The following is a 17,548-nucleotide window of genomic DNA, read 5'->3' as shown; positions in this document are numbered from 1 at the left end:
CAGCATGTCACACGCCGGCGCGAGCCCTCACTGGGAGAAGCTGTGGGCGCAGGACGGCGGCCTTCCCAAAGGCACGAGATTCGATGTGGCGGGAGTGGCTCGGCCGCTCGCGGCGGAGCTTTCCCGGAGGAGCAAGCCGGGGCCGGGCGCAAGGGCGCTGGTGCCGGGCTGCGGGCGTGCATACGACGCACTGGCACTGGCGCGACATGGATACGCCTCTGTCGTTGCTGTCGACCTCTCCCCCGCGGCATGCGAGGCGGCCCGGGAGGAGCTGCAGGCGAGCGGCGGCTCGGCGGGCGGCGGCGGTGCATGGCGCGTCCGCTACGTCGGCGTGATGCTCGACCCCACGAGCGTGGACGCCCTTGCCGCCGCCGTGCCTCCCCGTCACCCAAACGTCACGGGGCAGCAGCACCTCACGCTGTGCTTCGAGCCCGCCGCGGCGGAGCTGGCCGCGGCGCTGCCGCTCCTCGGCACCCTCTGCACGCTGCGCGTCGAGGCCGAGGCGTCCGATTCCCGCGGACAGGCGGTGACGGTGGCGCTCGCCACTCCAGAGCTCGCAGATAGCCTCGGCGCAATCACGGCCGGCGGCTCCGGCCGGCGCGACTCGCCGCACATCACCCTCTCGACTGCCGACGGAGTCGAGGCGTGCTACTCGAACGAGCTCGTGCGGCGGGAGGGGGTCCCACTCCCGCGCGCCACCGCACCGCTCCTCGTGACCGGCAAGGTCGCCGTCGCCGTCGAGCCGCCGCCGGCCACCGCGACGGCCGAGGGGCGCGCGGCCGCGAAGGCGTCACGGAGAATCGTCGCTGACCCCACGGAGGCGGCGCGGCTGCTGCTGCCGCCGTCGGGGGAAGGCGAGGCGGAGGCCGCCGCCGCCGCCGCCGCCGCCGCCGCCGCCTCCAGCGTCGACGTCGTGTGCGCCGACTTCTTCGCCCTCGACGCGCGCGTCCAGTACGACCTCATCTGGGACTGCACCTTCCTCTGCGCGCTCGAGCCGGCGGCGCGCGGCCGCTGGGCGGAGCAGATGCGCGCGCTGCTCGCCCCGGGCGGCGAACTCCTCACCGCCGTCTTCCCGATCGGCGAGCGCGACGGCGGCCCGCCCTTCGCCATGTCGGTGCCGCGCGTGCGCTCGCTCCTCGAGCCGGTCGGCTTTGAGGCTGCCGTCGTCCGCGACAACTTGCCCCACGAGGAGCAGCACCGGAGGCCGAGCGATGAGCTCAGCAGCGTGCGGACTCGAGGGACGGCGCTCGTCTCATGGCGGTTACGCAGCACAAAATAATGCTGGAGAGTAAAGCTCGGTCATCTCGCTTTTCGTGCTCACACACACTTTCACACACAGACCAGCTGATCACAGAGTTTATCTACGGGGTGTGGAGGAGGTGAGTTGACCAGGGGGTTGTGCGCCGGGCCCTCCTGCTCGGCTCCAGCCGGTAGACAAGTCTTGTCATCAACAGAGTAGATGAATCTGACCTCGGGGCCGATGTGACCAAGCGCTGGTAGCGTGGTTTGACCTCACACCCATGGTCTCACAGTGTGCCGGCAGTCGCCGAGCAGTGTCGCTCACACAAGCCGCAGCACAAGTGACTGAGGGCCAGTGAGGGCGAGCCCATCGCTGTCACAGCTGTGGCAGCCGCACAGTAGGCTGTGTCAACTGTGCAGAGTGTGTGAGCAGCAGAGGAGCTGCTCTCCAGGCTTCTGTCGCAAAGAGCTGCATGCCACCGAAGGCGCTGTCGAGGTTCGCCGAGCGCGGCGCAGGTTGGAGGAAGCCGCCACCGACGAGCGCGTTGGACTTTTCACTCCGGATAAAGACGGCGACACACACACGAGCTGCGGCCGTGTCGCCGTCATAGCGGCGAGGCGCGGGACCGTCTGTGGCGAAGTGGGTCGCGTCCCCCGATTTCCGTCAACCCAGCATCCACACCCTTGAGCACTTGAGCACTGTGGATAGGGTCGATTCCGTATGGTACGGGACCCCTCGATCGTCTCGCCCACCCTCACTGGTGTGGTCATGGGGGGGGTCATAACAAACACGGTGCAGGATCGAGGTGCACGCTGCCGAGGCAGTGTCGTCCCCCCTCTCCCCGACGGCGATGGTGGTGTGACCGATCGAGCTACAAGAGGAACTTGTTCAGCAGGATCCGGGATAGTCTCGTGCACTACCTCACTGGGCCTGAGACCACAGAGCCAGCATCCCGTCACCGTCTCGGATTTATGTGGGGTCGAACCACTCCGGGATGAGCAAGCCCATCAATCTGGTTAACCCCTAAACGGCTACCGAAACGGGGTGCCCGGAAGGGCGATATCACGGCGGCCTAACTGTGCCTCCGTGCGCTCGCCACATGCCCCCTGCTGCCCGAGGGTCGTGTTAGCACTTTATTGGGCACATACAGAGGCGGTGGGAAGCCACCACGTTCCCTTCAAATTTCCCGCCACAGAGCTCCGGAGCGCGCTCTGCACGAGCTCCTGGGACGCGGTTTCGTCTTTCGATCCCAGACGGTCGTCGCACGTCGGCGCCCCAGTGAGGTCCGCCGTCATAGGTGTAGCACGCTACTAGACACACTGCCTCCAAGTTGAGCGGTGGAAAATTGTGACGAAGCCACGCACCGAAGCGCCGGCGTCCCTCTGGCAATCTGCCACCGACAGCAACACGCCTTTGATCACCGGCTGCTTGCGCTCCGCATACTCTCCAGAAGCTGTTGGTTGTGTGGCTGGTGCTACTTATATCAGCCTTCCTCATGCACAATGTTGCCGTTGAGCTACGAGGCTGCAACCCGTCGTCATTTGAGTTTGCTGCCAGCCACACACAGCGCGTTCCTGCTGCACGAATGGTTGGACAGGTGTGAACAACACCTCGTGGGGGCGGCACCGCAGGCGTCCATTGAGGGGTCCAGGTGACAGCCCTGGGCGGGCAATCCATACGCCTAGTTGGGCTTCAGATCGCCCGATCGCGTCCCGGTGAACTGACGTCGGATTTGTGACGCCGCCGCACCGCGCCGCGGCCGGGGGCCCTCTGGAGGCTGAGGATGGCCGTGGCGGACCTAGACGAGCTCTGGGAGGTAAAGTGTCAGTGTATATATTGTAGAGGCTGACCACGTGCACAATATCTCTCACTCTAGCTACGCCAGGGGAGGCTATTCTGGGCGTCCACACGGCTTACACCGGTGAGCCTCGCGACAAAGCGAGCGCGTCCGGCAGAGCGACTGAAGAATCGAGGACAGAGTCACAAATCCCGCTTGTTGTGCATGTTTTGAGGTCGGACAGTGCTGCTGTCTTCTCCACGCAGCAGCCGACGCCACCAGGCCTCGGTAGCTGAGCAGCAGGAGCCTCCTCGCTGCTGGCAGAGTTGCGCCTCTGTTTGCCGCCGCTAAGAGATCGTTGTTGCGGGAATCCAGGGAATCTAAAGGAATCTAGAATCTGTGGGTCCGAGATTCGATCTGGGACCTGAGCCGCTCGGGACTAGCTGCACATGACCCGGGGCCACTGCCATGTCGCAGACGACTGCTGGATCGGCCGTCGCTGCGACCAGCCGGGTCAGCTTCCTCTTTCACAGATATGGGCGAAGCTCCCATATGGGAGCCGCAGCCGTTTAGGGGTTAATTGTCAAAATTCCTGTTGTGCAAGAGGGGAGGGGGCTCTGACGGAGTGTGTGGCAGGAGAGGGCAGGGAATGGGGGGGGGGGGGAGGGGGGGGCTCAGCCGTGCGAAGAGCATCAATTAATAATAGTAACGAAAAAATATTGCTCGGCCGTCCATGAAGTCCGCCTCGATCTGGAGGAGACGGGTCAACCCCGTAGAGCCACAAGCGGCAGCTTCGTTGTCGTCTTCACGTGGTCTCACATTGTCATTTATCGCCACCGGAGCCAGTCTGCTACTGCTGATCGCCATGGCCGTCGGGCTGGGGATCCTCAATGTGCATGGCAGCCGTAGCATTGCCTCCGCACCCCCGTTGCCCATCCAATTCTGGAGTGCAGGTCACCAAAGCAGGAACACGCCACTATTGGCAATCGAGATGTGGGAGTTGGCCGCCACTCAGAGGCCTTCTGCGGTTCCTTCTCTCATTCTGCACAATGCGCGGGAACGTGCTGCTCACAGCGGCGAGGCCATTTCTGAGTGCGTCCTACAGACAATAGCAGCCCTGGCGCTCGGACCGAGCATTACACAGCTCGAGGACTTTCTTTGGGAGTCTCTCGCGCTAGTGAACGAGCAAGCAATGCCGGCAGCGAATCGCGACTTTTTGGCTCGCGCCGCGATTCTTGCTGGCCTGCTGCCGCGGCTCGACAGCACCTTTTTGCGCATGTCGCAAGCTGGCGTCGCCGACGTTCTCGAGGTAATGCTGGTAGCAGGAGCCAGCGTCAACGCGGTTTCGGCAAGCGGCGCCACGGCGCTGCACATAGCTCTTGACAGGTGGTCCGAGAAGCAAACCACCTTTCATCGGAACCAGTGCGGAAGGCATGACTTTGACCTCGTCATCGAGGTCCTTCTGCAGCAACCATCCCTGGACATCAGCTTGGTGGACGCTACTGGCAGGACATTGCTGATGGCGGCAGTGCAAGCTCGACACTTTTCTGCGTTGCAAGAGCTGCTGCGGCGTGGCACAACAGCGACCACCCTCGCCGCCCTTCAGTCCGGAGAGACTCCACTGCACACCTCTGTCAAAGTCGCACACATTCTCATAGCCGCCTCAAAGTGGAGGACCCGACACGGGAACACCTACGTCGATAGCTCTAGGTTTGAATGTTCGCACGACTCGATCAAGACGTACAACATGTCGTCCGCATCGAGCTTGTACGACGACTCCGCTACTCGCACCGATCCAACTGCGTTGCGCGCCGAAGTCTACGAGTGGAACGCCAAGTTTGTCCAGGCTCTCTTGGATGCCGGAGCCAATGTCAGCGCAACCGACCTCCTGGGGCGCACCGCCCTCCACTACGCCGCCCGGCAAGGCAACGGCGCGGCCTTGCTGCTGCTGCTTGATGCACAGGCAGGCACGGAGCAGCGGGATGCCTTTGGACACAGGGCAGCCGACCACGCAGCCGATGGGGGTTATGAGGAGCTTGCGGCGCTCTTGAGCGAGCACACGCCATCCAGGAGAACCCTCCTCCCAGGCACGATTGCCCGCCCAATGTTTGTCAACCGGGTGTCGCCAAGGCTGCCCGGTTGGGGGAGACCGCGCACGGTGCCGGTGGTGGAGGGCGAGGACTTATCAAGAGTGCGTTGCGACGTTGACGTGCGTGAAGAAATGGACTCGGCAGAGTTTGCCCGTGACTTCTTTTCGCGGCAGCGACCCGTCCTCTTGCGAGGCGCGCTGCGTGAGGACTTGGGCGCGTGGGAGCGGGAGGCGCTGCAAGTTGGCCTCGACGACACGGGGCTCCGTGTGTTCACGCTTGCTTCACCGCGCGCGGGCCGCTCCACGATAAAGCCGCTGCCGGAGTTTGAAGCCATCCAAAACGGAGAGCAGCACAAGCTCAGCCAGCACGCTTCGGACTCCACCCTCTCGCCGGATACCGTTGTCGAGGCGCGATGGGCGCCGCACGCGCACCTGCATAATCACACCCTGGAGCTACTAGACCTGCAGCCCGTCACTGGCTGGGTGAGCGAGCTCGCGCGCGGCATGGCGGTGCTCAACAACTACCAGATCAACGTGGGCTCGCCCTTCTCCGGCACCTCCCTCCACTTCCACTACATGGCGGTGAGCGCATTGCTGCACGGCCGGAAGCGGTGGTTCCTATACCCTCCTGCCGACGCATCGTACAGCAACGCCCACTTCTTTGATGACTTTGAGCCTGCGCGCCGCGGTCAGCTCGGCCGCCAGCTGGAGTGCACGCAACAGGCTGGCGACGTCTTGTTTGTGCCCAGCCTCTGGGCGCACGGCGTGCTCTACGAGGAGAACTCGGTCTCGGTCTCCTTTCTATACAGTGATAGCCAGAGTTCAGGCGGGACATAGTAGCTCTTGTATAGTAGTCTTTGTTAGTATCGAGGTCTCGTGAGTTTTGGCACTGATAAAAGGGCGCGACTCGCGGCGAGCCGAGCCAGGCCACGGCGCTCGGCCTGCTGAGAGAAGACCTTCCCCGACGGCAGTGACAATGTACCCGACATCAATCGTCGACGGCAAGCTCGAGAATGCGCCTCCAAAGTCGCCCAGATTCGCCTCTCGCGGCGCGCTGAGTTAGTATCGCCGGTGCGCCAGCCGGCTCTGCTCCACAGCAGGGCATGCCTGACTGGCTCCTGCTAGCCGTGCGTCCTGGTGGCATCCATTGCCAGCTCAGGTAGCCTCAGGAGGTCGCCTCGCGCACAACTCGGCGCCGCACAGCATCGCTCCGCGTTACTACCGAGTTAGTATCGTCGACCCACAGAGACTGCTCTTCTGTAGGTGGAGCCGACAAACGCCGGCCGGGTCGGCCCCGCCGCCCCCATCGCCGCCGCCGGGGCGGCGGCGGCCTCGGCGGACCATCCGGCGCGCCGCGCGCCCGACGGGGAGGTGTTCACCACTCCTGGCTCCTCACCCCGCCACGCCTTCGTGCAGACGCCGTGGCACCCGCCTCAGGCGCCGCTCGGACTCGGTTGACGGCCGCCCAAGTGCTTGGCTCGTGCCCAGCCGACCGGCAGGCGATGCCCACTCGCTGCTAGGCTAATCCCGGGCTGTCAAGCGGCGGTGTGGTGCCGTGAAGGGCAGCGGTGCCAAAACTACGACTATTAGTACCGTGCGGGGGCAGTGCATTTAATTCTGTCAAAAATCGAAATGTGCTCCGTGGGACGTATTGGGCTAGGATCATACGTCCGGGAGGCCCCCCCATGCGTGCCGCAACGACCCACAGTTCTGGTACCACTCTCTTCACGTTCACAGCTCTTAAGTATGCCATAACTCCGATACATGAGGTTAGTGTGTTAGGTGTGTATGTTGTTGGCAAAGGTAAGTTTAATCAAAATCGGAAGGGGTGGGAGAGAGTGAGAGAGAAAGAGAAAACAAAATCCACACACCAACAAACCCGGCGATTTCCGACAATTGACTCGTGCTATTAGCGAGCGCGAGATTTTGTTGCTTTACGTGCCGATTTGGGATTTGCCGTGAGGTGTGCTTGCACAGACATTGCCCGAGCCCCAGCGACCGCCGGTCCGCTCGGCTCAAGTCAGTGGAATGGCGGGGCTCGCACAAAACGCGTGGTCGAGTCACGTTTGCGCACAATTCTGCTCCACGAAAACGCAAACGTGGACAGTGCGGTGCTCCTGGAAACGCTGCAGGGGCTGCTCCGAGTGTTCCGAGCTACCGTCTGGGCTTGCTCCGTCGCCGCATACGCTGACTTCGCCGCCGCCGTGGCCGGCGGCGCCGACAACAGCATGCAGGCGCTTTTGCGCCTTCAGTACGGGGCCGTGGGAGTATAAGTGCACCTGGGAGGCCTGCCGGGCCTGCTCAGCGTGCTCCACGCCGCCAGCACCGTCAACACTGCCGCCGCCAGCGATTCCGTCAATCTGGCCGTCGATGGCGTGCGCCCAGTGGTGCAACGACGCCCTTGGGACGTGGGAACTCAAGTGTTCATCAGCTGCATGCGCCGGCTGCGCGGATTGTGAGGTCGAGTTGGTGGGTGACGTGACACTTGATTTAGGCTCTGGGATCAGCGACGGCTTCAGCGACGTTGGTTCAGCGTTTGAAGACGGCTCTGGGAGCGATCTTGCCTCGAGTGACTCGTGCGGTAACATATGCTTTGGTGTTCCCTGCGCGAATGTCTCTCACTTGCCGTGCCGCCTGCTGGTCAACGACTGCGCTCAGTGCAGTGGGTGCTGCCACAGTGACGAGGTCCCGCCGGATCTAGGGTCCGGACCGATTCCTGTGCCAGAGCACCCATCGCCGTCCCCGCCACCCCCGGCTTCCTGCTGCCCTTGCCCGCCACACTCCAGCTCAGCATCACCAATAGGGACTAGAGGAGCAGAAGCCCGACCTCCAGCGGCTCAGGTCGAGCTCCAAGTGTGCGGCGAGGGTCATGCATGGGGCGGGCCCTGCCCTGATGGGAGCCTCTGCTCACCGTTCTTTGTGGGCGGGAAGGAGTGGGTGGGGACATGCGTGGATGCCACGTGATCGCTGTGACCAGCACTGCTGTCCTCTCGCGCTCTGTCAGATCCCTCTGTATTTTATTATTCTGTGTATGTTCGTCCGGTGGCATGGAGCGATGGAGGAAGAGCAAGAGTGCGAGAGGGGGGCAGGGGACGGACCGCCAGTACAGGGGGGGGGGGGGGGCGTATTACCTTCCAGCATCCTACGGCGGCGAGTACCCCGCTACCTACCTCTTGGCCCAACCCACAAGGGGTTTTGCTGACGAGAGTGTGTGGACTTACATTTTTGTGATTTGTGATGCCAAAAACATACAGTGAAGAAGAGAGAGTGCGTGGGATTACTGTTTACTGAGTACTTACCCCGCCGGGAACGGTGAGGAGCGCGCTCCTGCACACGGGGCGCGCTGCGCTGTCACACACTGCTCTCATCGGATGGCCGTTCAGCAAGCTCAGCGCCTGCGCTCGGAGCAACCTCATACCCACACAGGCCGGCTATGAAGCGCACCCAGCGCGCAGCGGGCCGGATGATTGGTAATCGTGCTACGAGCAAGAAAGCCCTGACCTGGGGGCGCAGGGAACACAGCCTTCTGCCTTGGCGTAGTTTTTTCTTCTTTTTGCGCGGCCCCTACGGGGTGTGGAGGGTGAGTTGACCAGGGGTTGTGCGCTGGGCCCTCCTGCTCGGCTCCAGCAAGTAGACAAGTGTTGTCATCAACAGAGTAGAAGAATCTGACCTCGGGGCCGATGTGACCAAGCGCTGGTAGCGTGGTTTGACCTCACACCCATGGTCTCACAGTGTGCCGGCAGTCGCCGAGCAGTGTCGCTCACACAAGCCGCAGCACAAGTGACTGAGGGCCAGTGAGGGCGAGCCCATCGCTGTCACAGCTGTGGCAGCCGCACAGTAGGCTGTGCCATCTGTGCAGAGCGTGTGAGCAGCAGAGGAGCTGCTCTCCAGGCTTCTGTCGCAAAGAGCTGCATGCCACCGAAGGCGCTGTCGAGGTTCGCCGAGCGCGGCGCAGGTTGGAGGAAGCCGCCACCGACGAGCGCGTTGGAGTATTCACTCCGGACAAAACGGCCGCACGCACACGACCTGCGGTCGTGCGGCCGTCATAGCGGCGAGGCGCGGGGACCGTCTGTGGCGAAGTGGGTCGCGTCCTCCGATTTCCGTCATGCGTCAACTCAGCATCCACACCCTCTATTGCAATCAGGGCAGTTCTAGTCCTCGCCCGATAATTTAGTTAATACACGCGCGCGCTCTCGACCCAACACAAACACCTCTCCACGTTTACACGCCAGGCGCCGGCCGCCGCGGCGGCTGCGCCCAAAAGGGCGGCGGCGAGGCTCGTGCCGTCGCGGCTGTCGATGGCAGCGGGCGCGACGGAGACGCGGTGATGGCCGTCGTGGGCACCGCAGCGAGCTCGACCGATGCGTCCAACTCTTTCGCCAGCGCCGCCAGGAACGTCTCCCCGGAGGCTCCCGCGACGAGCTGTGATGTTGACCTTCCCGCTGCGCCCTGAGAGACGGTCACCTTCACTGAGCCGGCACCGAGGTCGTCGACGGCCACCAGCTCAGCCGCAATGTTGACGCCAGCGGCCTGCAGCGACGCAATCACGGCGACGCTGACCTCGTCCACATCGATTGGGGCTACCGGAGCCGGCTCCTGCGCCAAGCCCGGCCAAGAAACCCGCCGAGCGCGCGGCTGGCGACCCGGATTGATCTGCAGAGCAAAATGCGAGGCGAGTGGCGGCGGTTGGACTGACGGCGCCAGCGACGTCGCGCCTGGAGTCGGGTCTGTGCCGCCCGCTGTGCCGCCCGCTGTGCCGCCGTTCACGGCGCCCGCTGTGCCGCCGTTAGCAGCGCCCGCTGTGCCGCCGTTCGGGCGGCGGCAGACCTCGCCGCGCCTCCGGAAGCGAAGCTCGCAGTCTCGCTCCGACTCCGATGCGCCGGCGGGGCCACTGGGGGTCGTGCCGGCTGTGATCGCGGCGGCGGCAGCGGCGGGGGCGGAGGCGGCGGCGGCGGCGGCGGCGGCAGTGGAGGACTCGGCAAGGCATTGCGTGCACTCCGCCGCGGCCATCCCGATCCTGCCCGGGGTGGGCGGGTCGTCGCCGAGAGCCCGCTCCTTGGCCTCCTCCGCCTTGCGCGCCTGGGGGGGTGAGTGAGTGAGTGTCGTGTGGGCCGTGTCTCTCTGCCGCCCCTACCCTCCCCTGCGCCGCAGGCCGGCGGGCGGGCGCACCCGAGCAGCGCGCGCCGCGTCGTCGTCTGCCGCTGCGGAGCTCGAGACCGTCGCCTGGGCGGCTTGGAAGTCGGCGTGAAGCGCGATCTGCTGCCGGATGACGCCCTCGAGCTTGAGCCGCACGTCTGCGCCTGCGCGGCGCGAGAGGAGGGCACTCGAGGGCGAGAGAGTGGCGAGCAAGCGGTGTGGCGAGCGGGCGGTGTACGAGCAGGCGCGAGCTAGTACCGGCATGGAGCACCGGGCCTAGTGAGTGCGTGAGTGTAGGTGGGAGAGAGCGAGTGAGCGGGAGGGTGTGAGTGCGTGAGTGTATGTGGAGGAAGGAGAGGGGGTGTGTGGGAGTGAGCAGGAGGGAGGGAGTGTGGTCGGCTCGGGGCCAGTGGGCGATCTACCACGCTGCTACCCAGCCGGTGCTTCGCCGCGAACTCGGCGGCCAGCTTTTGGGGGTGGTCTCCCTCCCGGATGCAGAGTCGCGCCGGCCCCTTTCGCGTGCCGACGTCGAGCATCACCACCTCGGGGGGGCGGCGGGCAGGAGACGCGTCAGGGGGACGCGTGTCGTGTGCGGCTTCGCGGACCTCCCGACCTCCACTCCTCACCGGCTCCTCCTCGAGCCTCTCGCGCCCCCCGCCTCGCGTAGAGCTGACCTTGCTCGCCGCCGCCTCACGCAGCGCCGCTGCCTTGCGCGCCACCGCCGATGCCGCCGCCGCCGCCTGCTTCTTCGCGCCCTGTCGCACGAGGCTCTTTGCGAAGCTTGGCCCCTTTCCGCTCGACGAGACCCACGCGCCGAGCGTCCGCGAGTTGGCCCGAGGCGGCGGCGGCTCTGGCCAGAGCGGCGGAGGCCGTGGCGGTGGCGCAGCTGCGGTTGCCGGTGTCGGCCGAGCAGCGCTTGGCGGCGGCGGCCGGCCGGTGGCGCGATAGACGGCGGCCTGGAAGAGCGCAGGGGGGGCGGGGGTGGATAGAGAGGCTGGGAGACAGCGGAGCGCTGGGGCGCTCTGTCCATATGTCTCATGCCGCGCACACCTCGCCAGGCGAGAGCTCCTCCAGGAAAGCGCGCTGGCCGGAGGAGAGCGCAGCAGGCTGGTCGGCGTCGGAGGAGAGCGTGTCGGAGGCCTCGTCGAGCGCGGTCGACGACTCCTCGGGCATCTGAACGAGCCGTGCCGCCGCCGACACGCTCGTCTGGCCGGTGGAGGCGGGCTTGCACTCGACCGGCGGTGGCTTGAGTCCGGTCCCTAGTCCACTCGTGCCGTCGGCGACACCAACACGTGCGCGCCACGTATCGTGTCTCCGCAGCCCGCGGCGCTGGATGGCGCGCCGCCGACAGCGGCAGCAGCGACAAACGAGCAAGAAGAGCACAAAGCTCAGCACCGCCACGATGCCCGCGACTACAATATGGCGGTCGCTCGAGGAGCGGTTGCCTAGCAGGTCATCAGCCGCCTCGCGCCAGTCCCACTCAGGCTCACCCGGCGGTGGACTTGGAGGCGTTTGGCCCTGGTCGATGGGCTCTTTCATCCGGGGGGAGAGGGAGGGCGGTGGAGGAGAGGGCTCTCGAAAACTCCTTCTATGACCGCCGTTCGTCGGCGTCTCTTCACAGCTGCAAATTCCCTTCACTTTTGGTCCCCCCGGTCCCACAAGAGTGTCTCTGGACGTGGTGAGAATTCCTGCGGTCTTTGTGGAAGTTTTTGTCATTGTATATCCGATTGAGGATTGTGAGATTGTACAGCGGACGCATGCGGACCGAACGATGCTCAACGACAAACCCTAAGGTGTGCCGAAACGCGAAAGAAGGCGTGATTTCTTGTTGGTTTTCACACACACACACCCCCCCCACCGAACACAGACAGAGAGAGCAAAAACGTGAGAAGCACTAGCAAGGAGCGAGTGAAGGGGAGGGCTCTCTCACTCGAGCGTTGCGTACGCCATCCGGACGCACCTCACGCCGTTGCTCTCGTACGGGTCGCCCTCGCGCGCAAAGCCGCACCGCGTGTAGAACGCCTCGCTGCGCTGCCACGCGTGCACGCGCAGCGGCGGCGAGGCGTCGCCCTCGGCGCCGGGCCCGTTGACGGACCCGCCCGCCACCTTCTCCGCATGAATGCTCGCCACCGCCCGCACAAGCGCGCAGCCGATGCCTAGCTTGCGAAACTGCGGCAGCACGACCATCTGCCGCAGCCGCCGCGTCGAGGGGTCGTATTGCACCTGCCCCGCCGGCGTCTCACTCCCCTCGAGCACGCACACAAACGTGACGGATCGCGCGTCGCTCTCCTCGTACGCGCTCGCCCCCACGCCGCTCTCGTGCGCCCAGAGCAGACGGCGGCGCGCCTCCAACAGCTGCCGGCGCAGGCCCGTCGGCATCGGGTAGCATCCCACTGCCTCGGGGCCGTACCGTCGGACGACCCACGCTGGCGCCCGCAGCGCAGCCGCCCAGCCGTCCTCCGCCGGGTGTGCGCCCGTCAGCAGCTGCGGCGTGAGGTGTGGCGTCTGGTTGAGGCCGAGCACCAGGAAGCTGCCCTTGCGGCGCACGAGCCGCAGCGTGCTCACGCCCGTGTTTGCATGGACAAAGAGGGCCGCGGCGCCCGCGCACGGCAAGCCCACGAGGCGGGCGAGCAACCGCGCCATGAAGGCGCCGTGGCCAACCATGATGACGCGTCCTGTGTCGGGCAGCGCCGCGAGCCGCTCGGTGATCCACAGGCACATGCGCTCCGCTCGCGGTTGCGCGTCGGATTCTGGCGCGCCGGCAGCCGAGTACCAGCCACGGTCTGGCGATGGAAAGCACTCGGCCGCGTCGAAATCCAGCGGGTGATCGCCGCAGATCTGTTGGAACGTGCGGCCGGGCAACGCTCGGCCGCCTTCGTGGCAGCCGCCAGCCTCAAAGTACTGCGCATGACACTCCACGCGCAGGTTGGCGACACCAGCACCCTTGAGCCCGCGGGCAATCGGCGCGGCGGTGAGCAGGGCCCGACGCATCGGCGAGCAGACCAGCAGCGTCGATGCGCAGTCGAGATTCTCTCCCGCGAGGTGCTCACCGACCCGCGCAGCCTGCTCGAGGCCACGCGCGGAGAGTGGCGGGTCGCTCGACCGCCGCCTTGCCTCCTCCTCGTCGACGCGCCGCTGCAGGCTCGGGTCGGAGGCCACCGCCGCGGCTCCACCACACTCGGAGATGATCTCGTTGTAGAGCGCGTTGTTGGCCGACTCGGCGTGCCGGACCAGCTGGAGCAGAGGCATGAGGGGAGAGTCTGCGATCGCTGGTGCCGTGCAACCCCACGACCGCAGCGCAGCCCACCCTGCGAAAGGCCAGGCCCCCCGGGGGCCAGGATTGGACACAACGCGGAAGCGCCGGCATTCACGCATGTTATATGAGAAGACAATACGTCCTGGGTCGCTATGCGCTGGTCTTCACATAAAACGCACAAGCCCGGGCCCGAAATCGCACAGAGACAGTCACGCAACACGGAGTCAGGGAAGGCGAGCAAAGACCTTATCGCGCGCGCTAGACGGCATTCACAGCCTTGTTATTGAGAAGAAAATACTCGAGTACGTCCTATGGCGCTGTGCGCTGGTCTGTGAGAGGTTGAGGTGCGAGCCCTGGTCCTGGAGGCCCTGGGGATGGGTTCACAGACCTTGTTGACAAGAAATACGTCCTATGGCGCTTTGCGCTGGTCTATGAGAGGTTGACGGGTGCTCTGGGGGCGCGGGGGCCCTAGAGGGTATCCATGCGGGGGGAAGATGGGGTCCCATGGCCCGCCGCACGATTTTTTTCGGATTTTTTTGCGCCATTTTTCACTTGTTTTCATGAATTCGGCGTACTTGCGGCCATGCTATCACGCCTTGCGGCGACAGCCTGTCGGCGCTGCTGACCGTGCCATGCTGCACAATTGATCACCTGCATAGCTCGCGGCCTTAGTATCAAGCATTCAGTGACGACCTGATCGTACGGCCAGTAGGAAGGTGTCCTTCCAGCGCGTGCACGCTTCTGACGCAATGCGCGTCACAAACTGCCTCAGATTGGCTGCTGGCACTCTCGAGGCTATGCCTACACAGCCTCGCGCGCATGGGCAGTCAAGAGGGACCACGCACCTTCTCAGGACAGCACCAGTGCCTCTCTCTTGGACCGGAAAACGTGGTGGTCTCGTGTTACCAATGTGGGACCAGTGCGGCATCGTGCCATCGACAGCTCTGAACTGCGCCTCACCACTGACCGGGAAGGCCGCCAAGTGGGCCAGCACCGGTCGCACATTGTGGCAGCAGTCAGCAGTGCATGTCTGATAGCTAGAGCAGCAGCGTCAGGGTCTCGCAGGGTCGGATCGTGTCAAGCCTCTCGCCCGGCCGGCCGCGTGCAGACGTCGGCCTGTCTGCTGTCTGGAGTGATCTGTCGGCGGTCAGTACGACCGCAGGTCGGAGTTTTCTGATGGTTGGAGGGTCTATCTGTATGTACTCCTCGAGATCTCTCCAAATCTGCCCTCTAATCAACCGTAATCATTCGGGAAGTCGGTGCTAACGGAGACTAACGGAGCCGGAGCCCCGTTTCCGCACTGCTGCGCGGCGCACGGTGCCTCCGGGGGCCCCCGCGCCCCCCCAGAGGACGGGTGCGAGCCCTCTGGATTCACCGCAAACGCACAACCCCCCGGGCGCATTCACAAAAGAGAGCGCTGGCGGCTCCCCGGCCCAGCGGCCCTGGGTGTGAGGCTGCCCACTGCGGCTTGGGGAGATCTCGCTTTCCTCGGTTCTCGCACAGTGAAACAGATTTTGTACACAGATCACAGTACGTAGTACATAGCCAATATAAATATGTCAAGTCTGCAGACGTCGGGAGACTGAAGAGACGACGTGAAAACTGCCCACGACACGGGTGGCGCCCGCTCCCTTGGACGCACAAATATCAAACTGTTGTGACCAACTGCTGATCTCCCTCAGCTGCGGCGCCACATACGTCCAGTCGTAGAGGGCTTAGTCTCACAATCCGCAGCGTGCGGCACAGCCCAGCAGCGCCTTCCGGTGCCGCCCCGGGGCAGCTGTTCACTCCTCCATCGCCGTCGCCTCCATGTCCCACTTCATCCCCAGCTTGAAGGCGCCGGCGTCGCGTGCCGCCTCGGCGGCGGCCGCTAGAGTCGCCGCTGCCTCGGCCGCCTCGCCCCGCTCCAGCTGCACCTCGGAGAGGCGCTTGAGGCACGAGTGAAGCACGGCGTCGCCAAACGCGCCCCCCGCCCGCACCGCCTCCACTGCGCCCCTGAGCCACTCCTCCGCGCCGGCCAGCTCCCCCTTCGCCCGCTCCGCCTCCGCGAAGTCGAGCAGAGCCGCAGCGTCGCCCGCCGAGGCGAGGAGCGGCCCGAGGGCGGCGCACGCCGCGGCCGCGGCCGACTGCTCCTCCTCGGTGCAAAGCGGTGCGAGCTGCACCCCGGGAAGGACCTCGTCGCCCGTCAGCCCGCGCAGCATCGAGCGCAAGTCGCGGAGGGCACGCGGCTCGCCTGCAGGAAAGCTCCGAGAAGGTGGGACGGTGCAGCGGAGATGCTCCAGTCTCGGGTCACGGGCGGCGTGCGGCGCGCCTGCCGCCGCGGCGCAGACGAGGTGGTAGGCGGCGGAAAACACGTCCGCCTCGCCCTCGGTCTGCGTCGGCGTGCCGCCGGCGAGGAGCAGCTCGGCAAGCCGCGCGTGCACCCTCCCAAGGCTGGCCGGCGGCGCCGAAGCCTCGCGCTGCTCCGACGCGCCGACGAGCAGCGTGGAGCTCTGCCTATGGAACGCTTCCGAGGAGGCTCACGGAAAGGTCCCAGCAACAGCGCCGATGGGCCGCTGACGAGCTCTGCCACGCCCGGCGCAACGACGGGGGCGCGGCGGGAGAGGCGGTCGGCGGGCGGGCCGGCGGGGGCTCTGGCAGTCCGGCCTCGCTCCTCGCTGCCGCCCCGGCCTACCGTGGCCACAGAGGAGTGGCTGCCTTCGATGCAGGCTGCAGCAGCACGGAGGGGGCTGCCGAAGCGCGCGGGGGAGGGAGGGAGTAGGAGGGAGAAGAGGGCGGCGCCTCGCCGGCCGCGAGGAGCTCAAGCGGGAGGTCGGCGAGGCCGATGCTCTCGGCCAGGCCGCTGCGGCGCCGCTCGAGAGTGCGGTGCAGCGTCGCCTGCGTAATACGTCACAGCGTGCGCGTGTGTGCGTGACGAGGGAGGGCAAGCCTCTGGCGGGTGCTCGCCTCTGCGGGGGTGATTGCGCCGCCTCCGTGCCTCCGCAAGTATCCCGCCACCTCTGCGTGCCCCTGCGCCTCGGCCTCCTCGAGCGGCGTGCGGCCCCACCTACGGGACGTGTCGCCGACATGTCATGGACGTGTCCCTCCCCTCGGCCTCCTCGAGCCTGGAAGAGCCCCCCACCGGTCCCGCCCCACCAGCGGGGCGCGCGCCTCCTCGACCAGGAAGCGGACCGCGTCCAGCTTGCCCTCGCTGGCGGCCAAATGCAGCGCTGACCTCGCGTCGGCGTTCACGGCGCCCGCGTCCTTGCCCTCTCCCACCAGCTCGCGCAGCCGCTCGACGTCGCCCGCCGCGGCGGCGGCGTTCAGCTGCGCCGCGGTGACCGCCGGCTCCTCGCCGCAGCAGCTCTCGCGGGAGGCGCCGGCGGAGGAGGAGGCGTGGCTCGACAGCTTGGTCGCGTCGCACCGGATCGACCCCGAGAGCCGGCCCACGCGGGCCCGCTCGGCGGCGGCGAGTGCGAAGTCGGGCAGGCCGAGCTGGCTGCAGAGGCCGTCGTAGAGCGAGGTGGAGAAGAAGAGGGCGAGGCCGGTGAGGCCGAGGTTGCCGTCGCCGAAGTCGTCCCCCTTGAGCGAGTGCACCTTCGCGGGCGGCGGCGGCGAAGGGGGGGGGGGGGGGGGGCCAAAAAATGGCGGGCGGTGGTTCCGTGGAATGGTGGTGCCCCCGGGAGCGGGGAGGAGGGAAACGGCAGGGCGGGCCTTCGGGTCCCTGTACCCCTCCTCCCCCCCCTGGATTTCCCCCCCCATCAGCTCCCCCCCCGAGGGGTGGAAAGTGAAACCCCAAAAAGCCTTTGGCGTGGCCCGGTGCAAACCTTCCCGTGACCCAACCCGGGAGGGCTCGGGGGAGGTTCCCCCGTCCCCCCCCTCCCCTTGGAAAGACCCCTTCAAAATTAAACGAGCCCGCGTTTTTTTTTTTCTTCCCCTAAGAACCCCCCTCCATGGCCCCCTCCACACAAAAAAAAATTTGTTCCCCCCCCCGTTCCACCTTGATTACAAACCCGTGCAGGAAGTCCACCCCCTTTTGAGGCCCCAGGGCTTTTTAATGGCCCCAAAGGC

General features: G+C 65.6%; 5 protein-coding genes across 5 annotated transcripts in view; 2 read left to right on the top strand and 3 right to left on the bottom strand.

The window, feature by feature from the left end:
* Positions 1-4: 4 nt before the first annotated feature.
* On the top strand, positions 5-1,279 carry EMIHUDRAFT_196361 (hypothetical protein; the record flags this gene model as incomplete). The annotated part of the gene is made up of 2 exons (XM_005770595.1): positions 5-724; positions 953-1,279. The coding sequence occupies 2 exons, from the start codon at positions 5-7 to the stop codon at positions 1,277-1,279; spliced, it is 1,047 nt and encodes a 348-aa protein (XP_005770652.1).
* A 2,930-nt stretch (positions 1,280-4,209) lies between these two features.
* EMIHUDRAFT_96000 (hypothetical protein) lies at positions 4,210-5,943 on the top strand (the record flags this gene model as incomplete). Its single annotated transcript, XM_005770594.1, has 1 exon — positions 4,210-5,943. The coding sequence occupies one exon, from the start codon at positions 4,210-4,212 to the stop codon at positions 5,941-5,943; it is 1,734 nt and encodes a 577-aa protein (XP_005770651.1).
* Positions 5,944-10,431: 4,488 nt separating this feature from the next.
* On the bottom strand, positions 10,432-11,786 carry EMIHUDRAFT_432332 (hypothetical protein). Its single transcript, XM_005770593.1, has 2 exons — positions 11,293-11,786; positions 10,432-11,198 (listed from the first exon to the last, which is right to left on the bottom strand). Exons 1-2 carry the CDS (start codon positions 11,779-11,781, stop codon positions 10,494-10,496), a joined length of 1,194 nt encoding a protein of 397 aa, XP_005770650.1. The 5' UTR covers positions 11,782-11,786; the 3' UTR covers positions 10,432-10,493.
* A 382-nt stretch (positions 11,787-12,168) lies between these two features.
* On the bottom strand, positions 12,169-13,491 carry EMIHUDRAFT_196356 (hypothetical protein; the record flags this gene model as incomplete). The annotated part of the gene is made up of 1 exon (XM_005770592.1): positions 12,169-13,491. One exon carries the CDS (start codon positions 13,489-13,491, stop codon positions 12,169-12,171), a length of 1,323 nt encoding a protein of 440 aa, XP_005770649.1.
* Positions 13,492-15,282: 1,791 nt separating this feature from the next.
* Positions 15,283-17,548, bottom strand: part of EMIHUDRAFT_95998 (hypothetical protein) — a gene marked incomplete at both ends in the record, with an annotated part of 3,700 nt that continues 1,434 nt past the window's right edge. Inside the window, 5 exons of the mRNA XM_005770591.1 lie at positions 15,283-15,731; positions 15,792-15,994; positions 16,173-16,375; positions 16,496-16,544; positions 16,620-17,074. Coding sequence (XP_005770648.1) covers positions 15,283-15,731; positions 15,792-15,994; positions 16,173-16,375; positions 16,496-16,544; positions 16,620-17,074 — 1,359 coding nt within the window. The remainder of the gene's footprint in view (positions 15,732-15,791; positions 15,995-16,172; positions 16,376-16,495; positions 16,545-16,619; positions 17,075-17,548) is intronic.

Source organism: Emiliania huxleyi (assembly GCF_000372725.1).
Source record: "Emiliania huxleyi CCMP1516 unplaced genomic scaffold EMIHUscaffold_4, whole genome shotgun sequence".
NCBI classification, from domain to species: domain Eukaryota; phylum Haptophyta; order Isochrysidales; family Noelaerhabdaceae; genus Emiliania; species Emiliania huxleyi.
The sequence above is the reverse complement of the archived record's forward strand: the minus strand, read 5'-3'. Positions and strand labels throughout refer to the sequence as shown.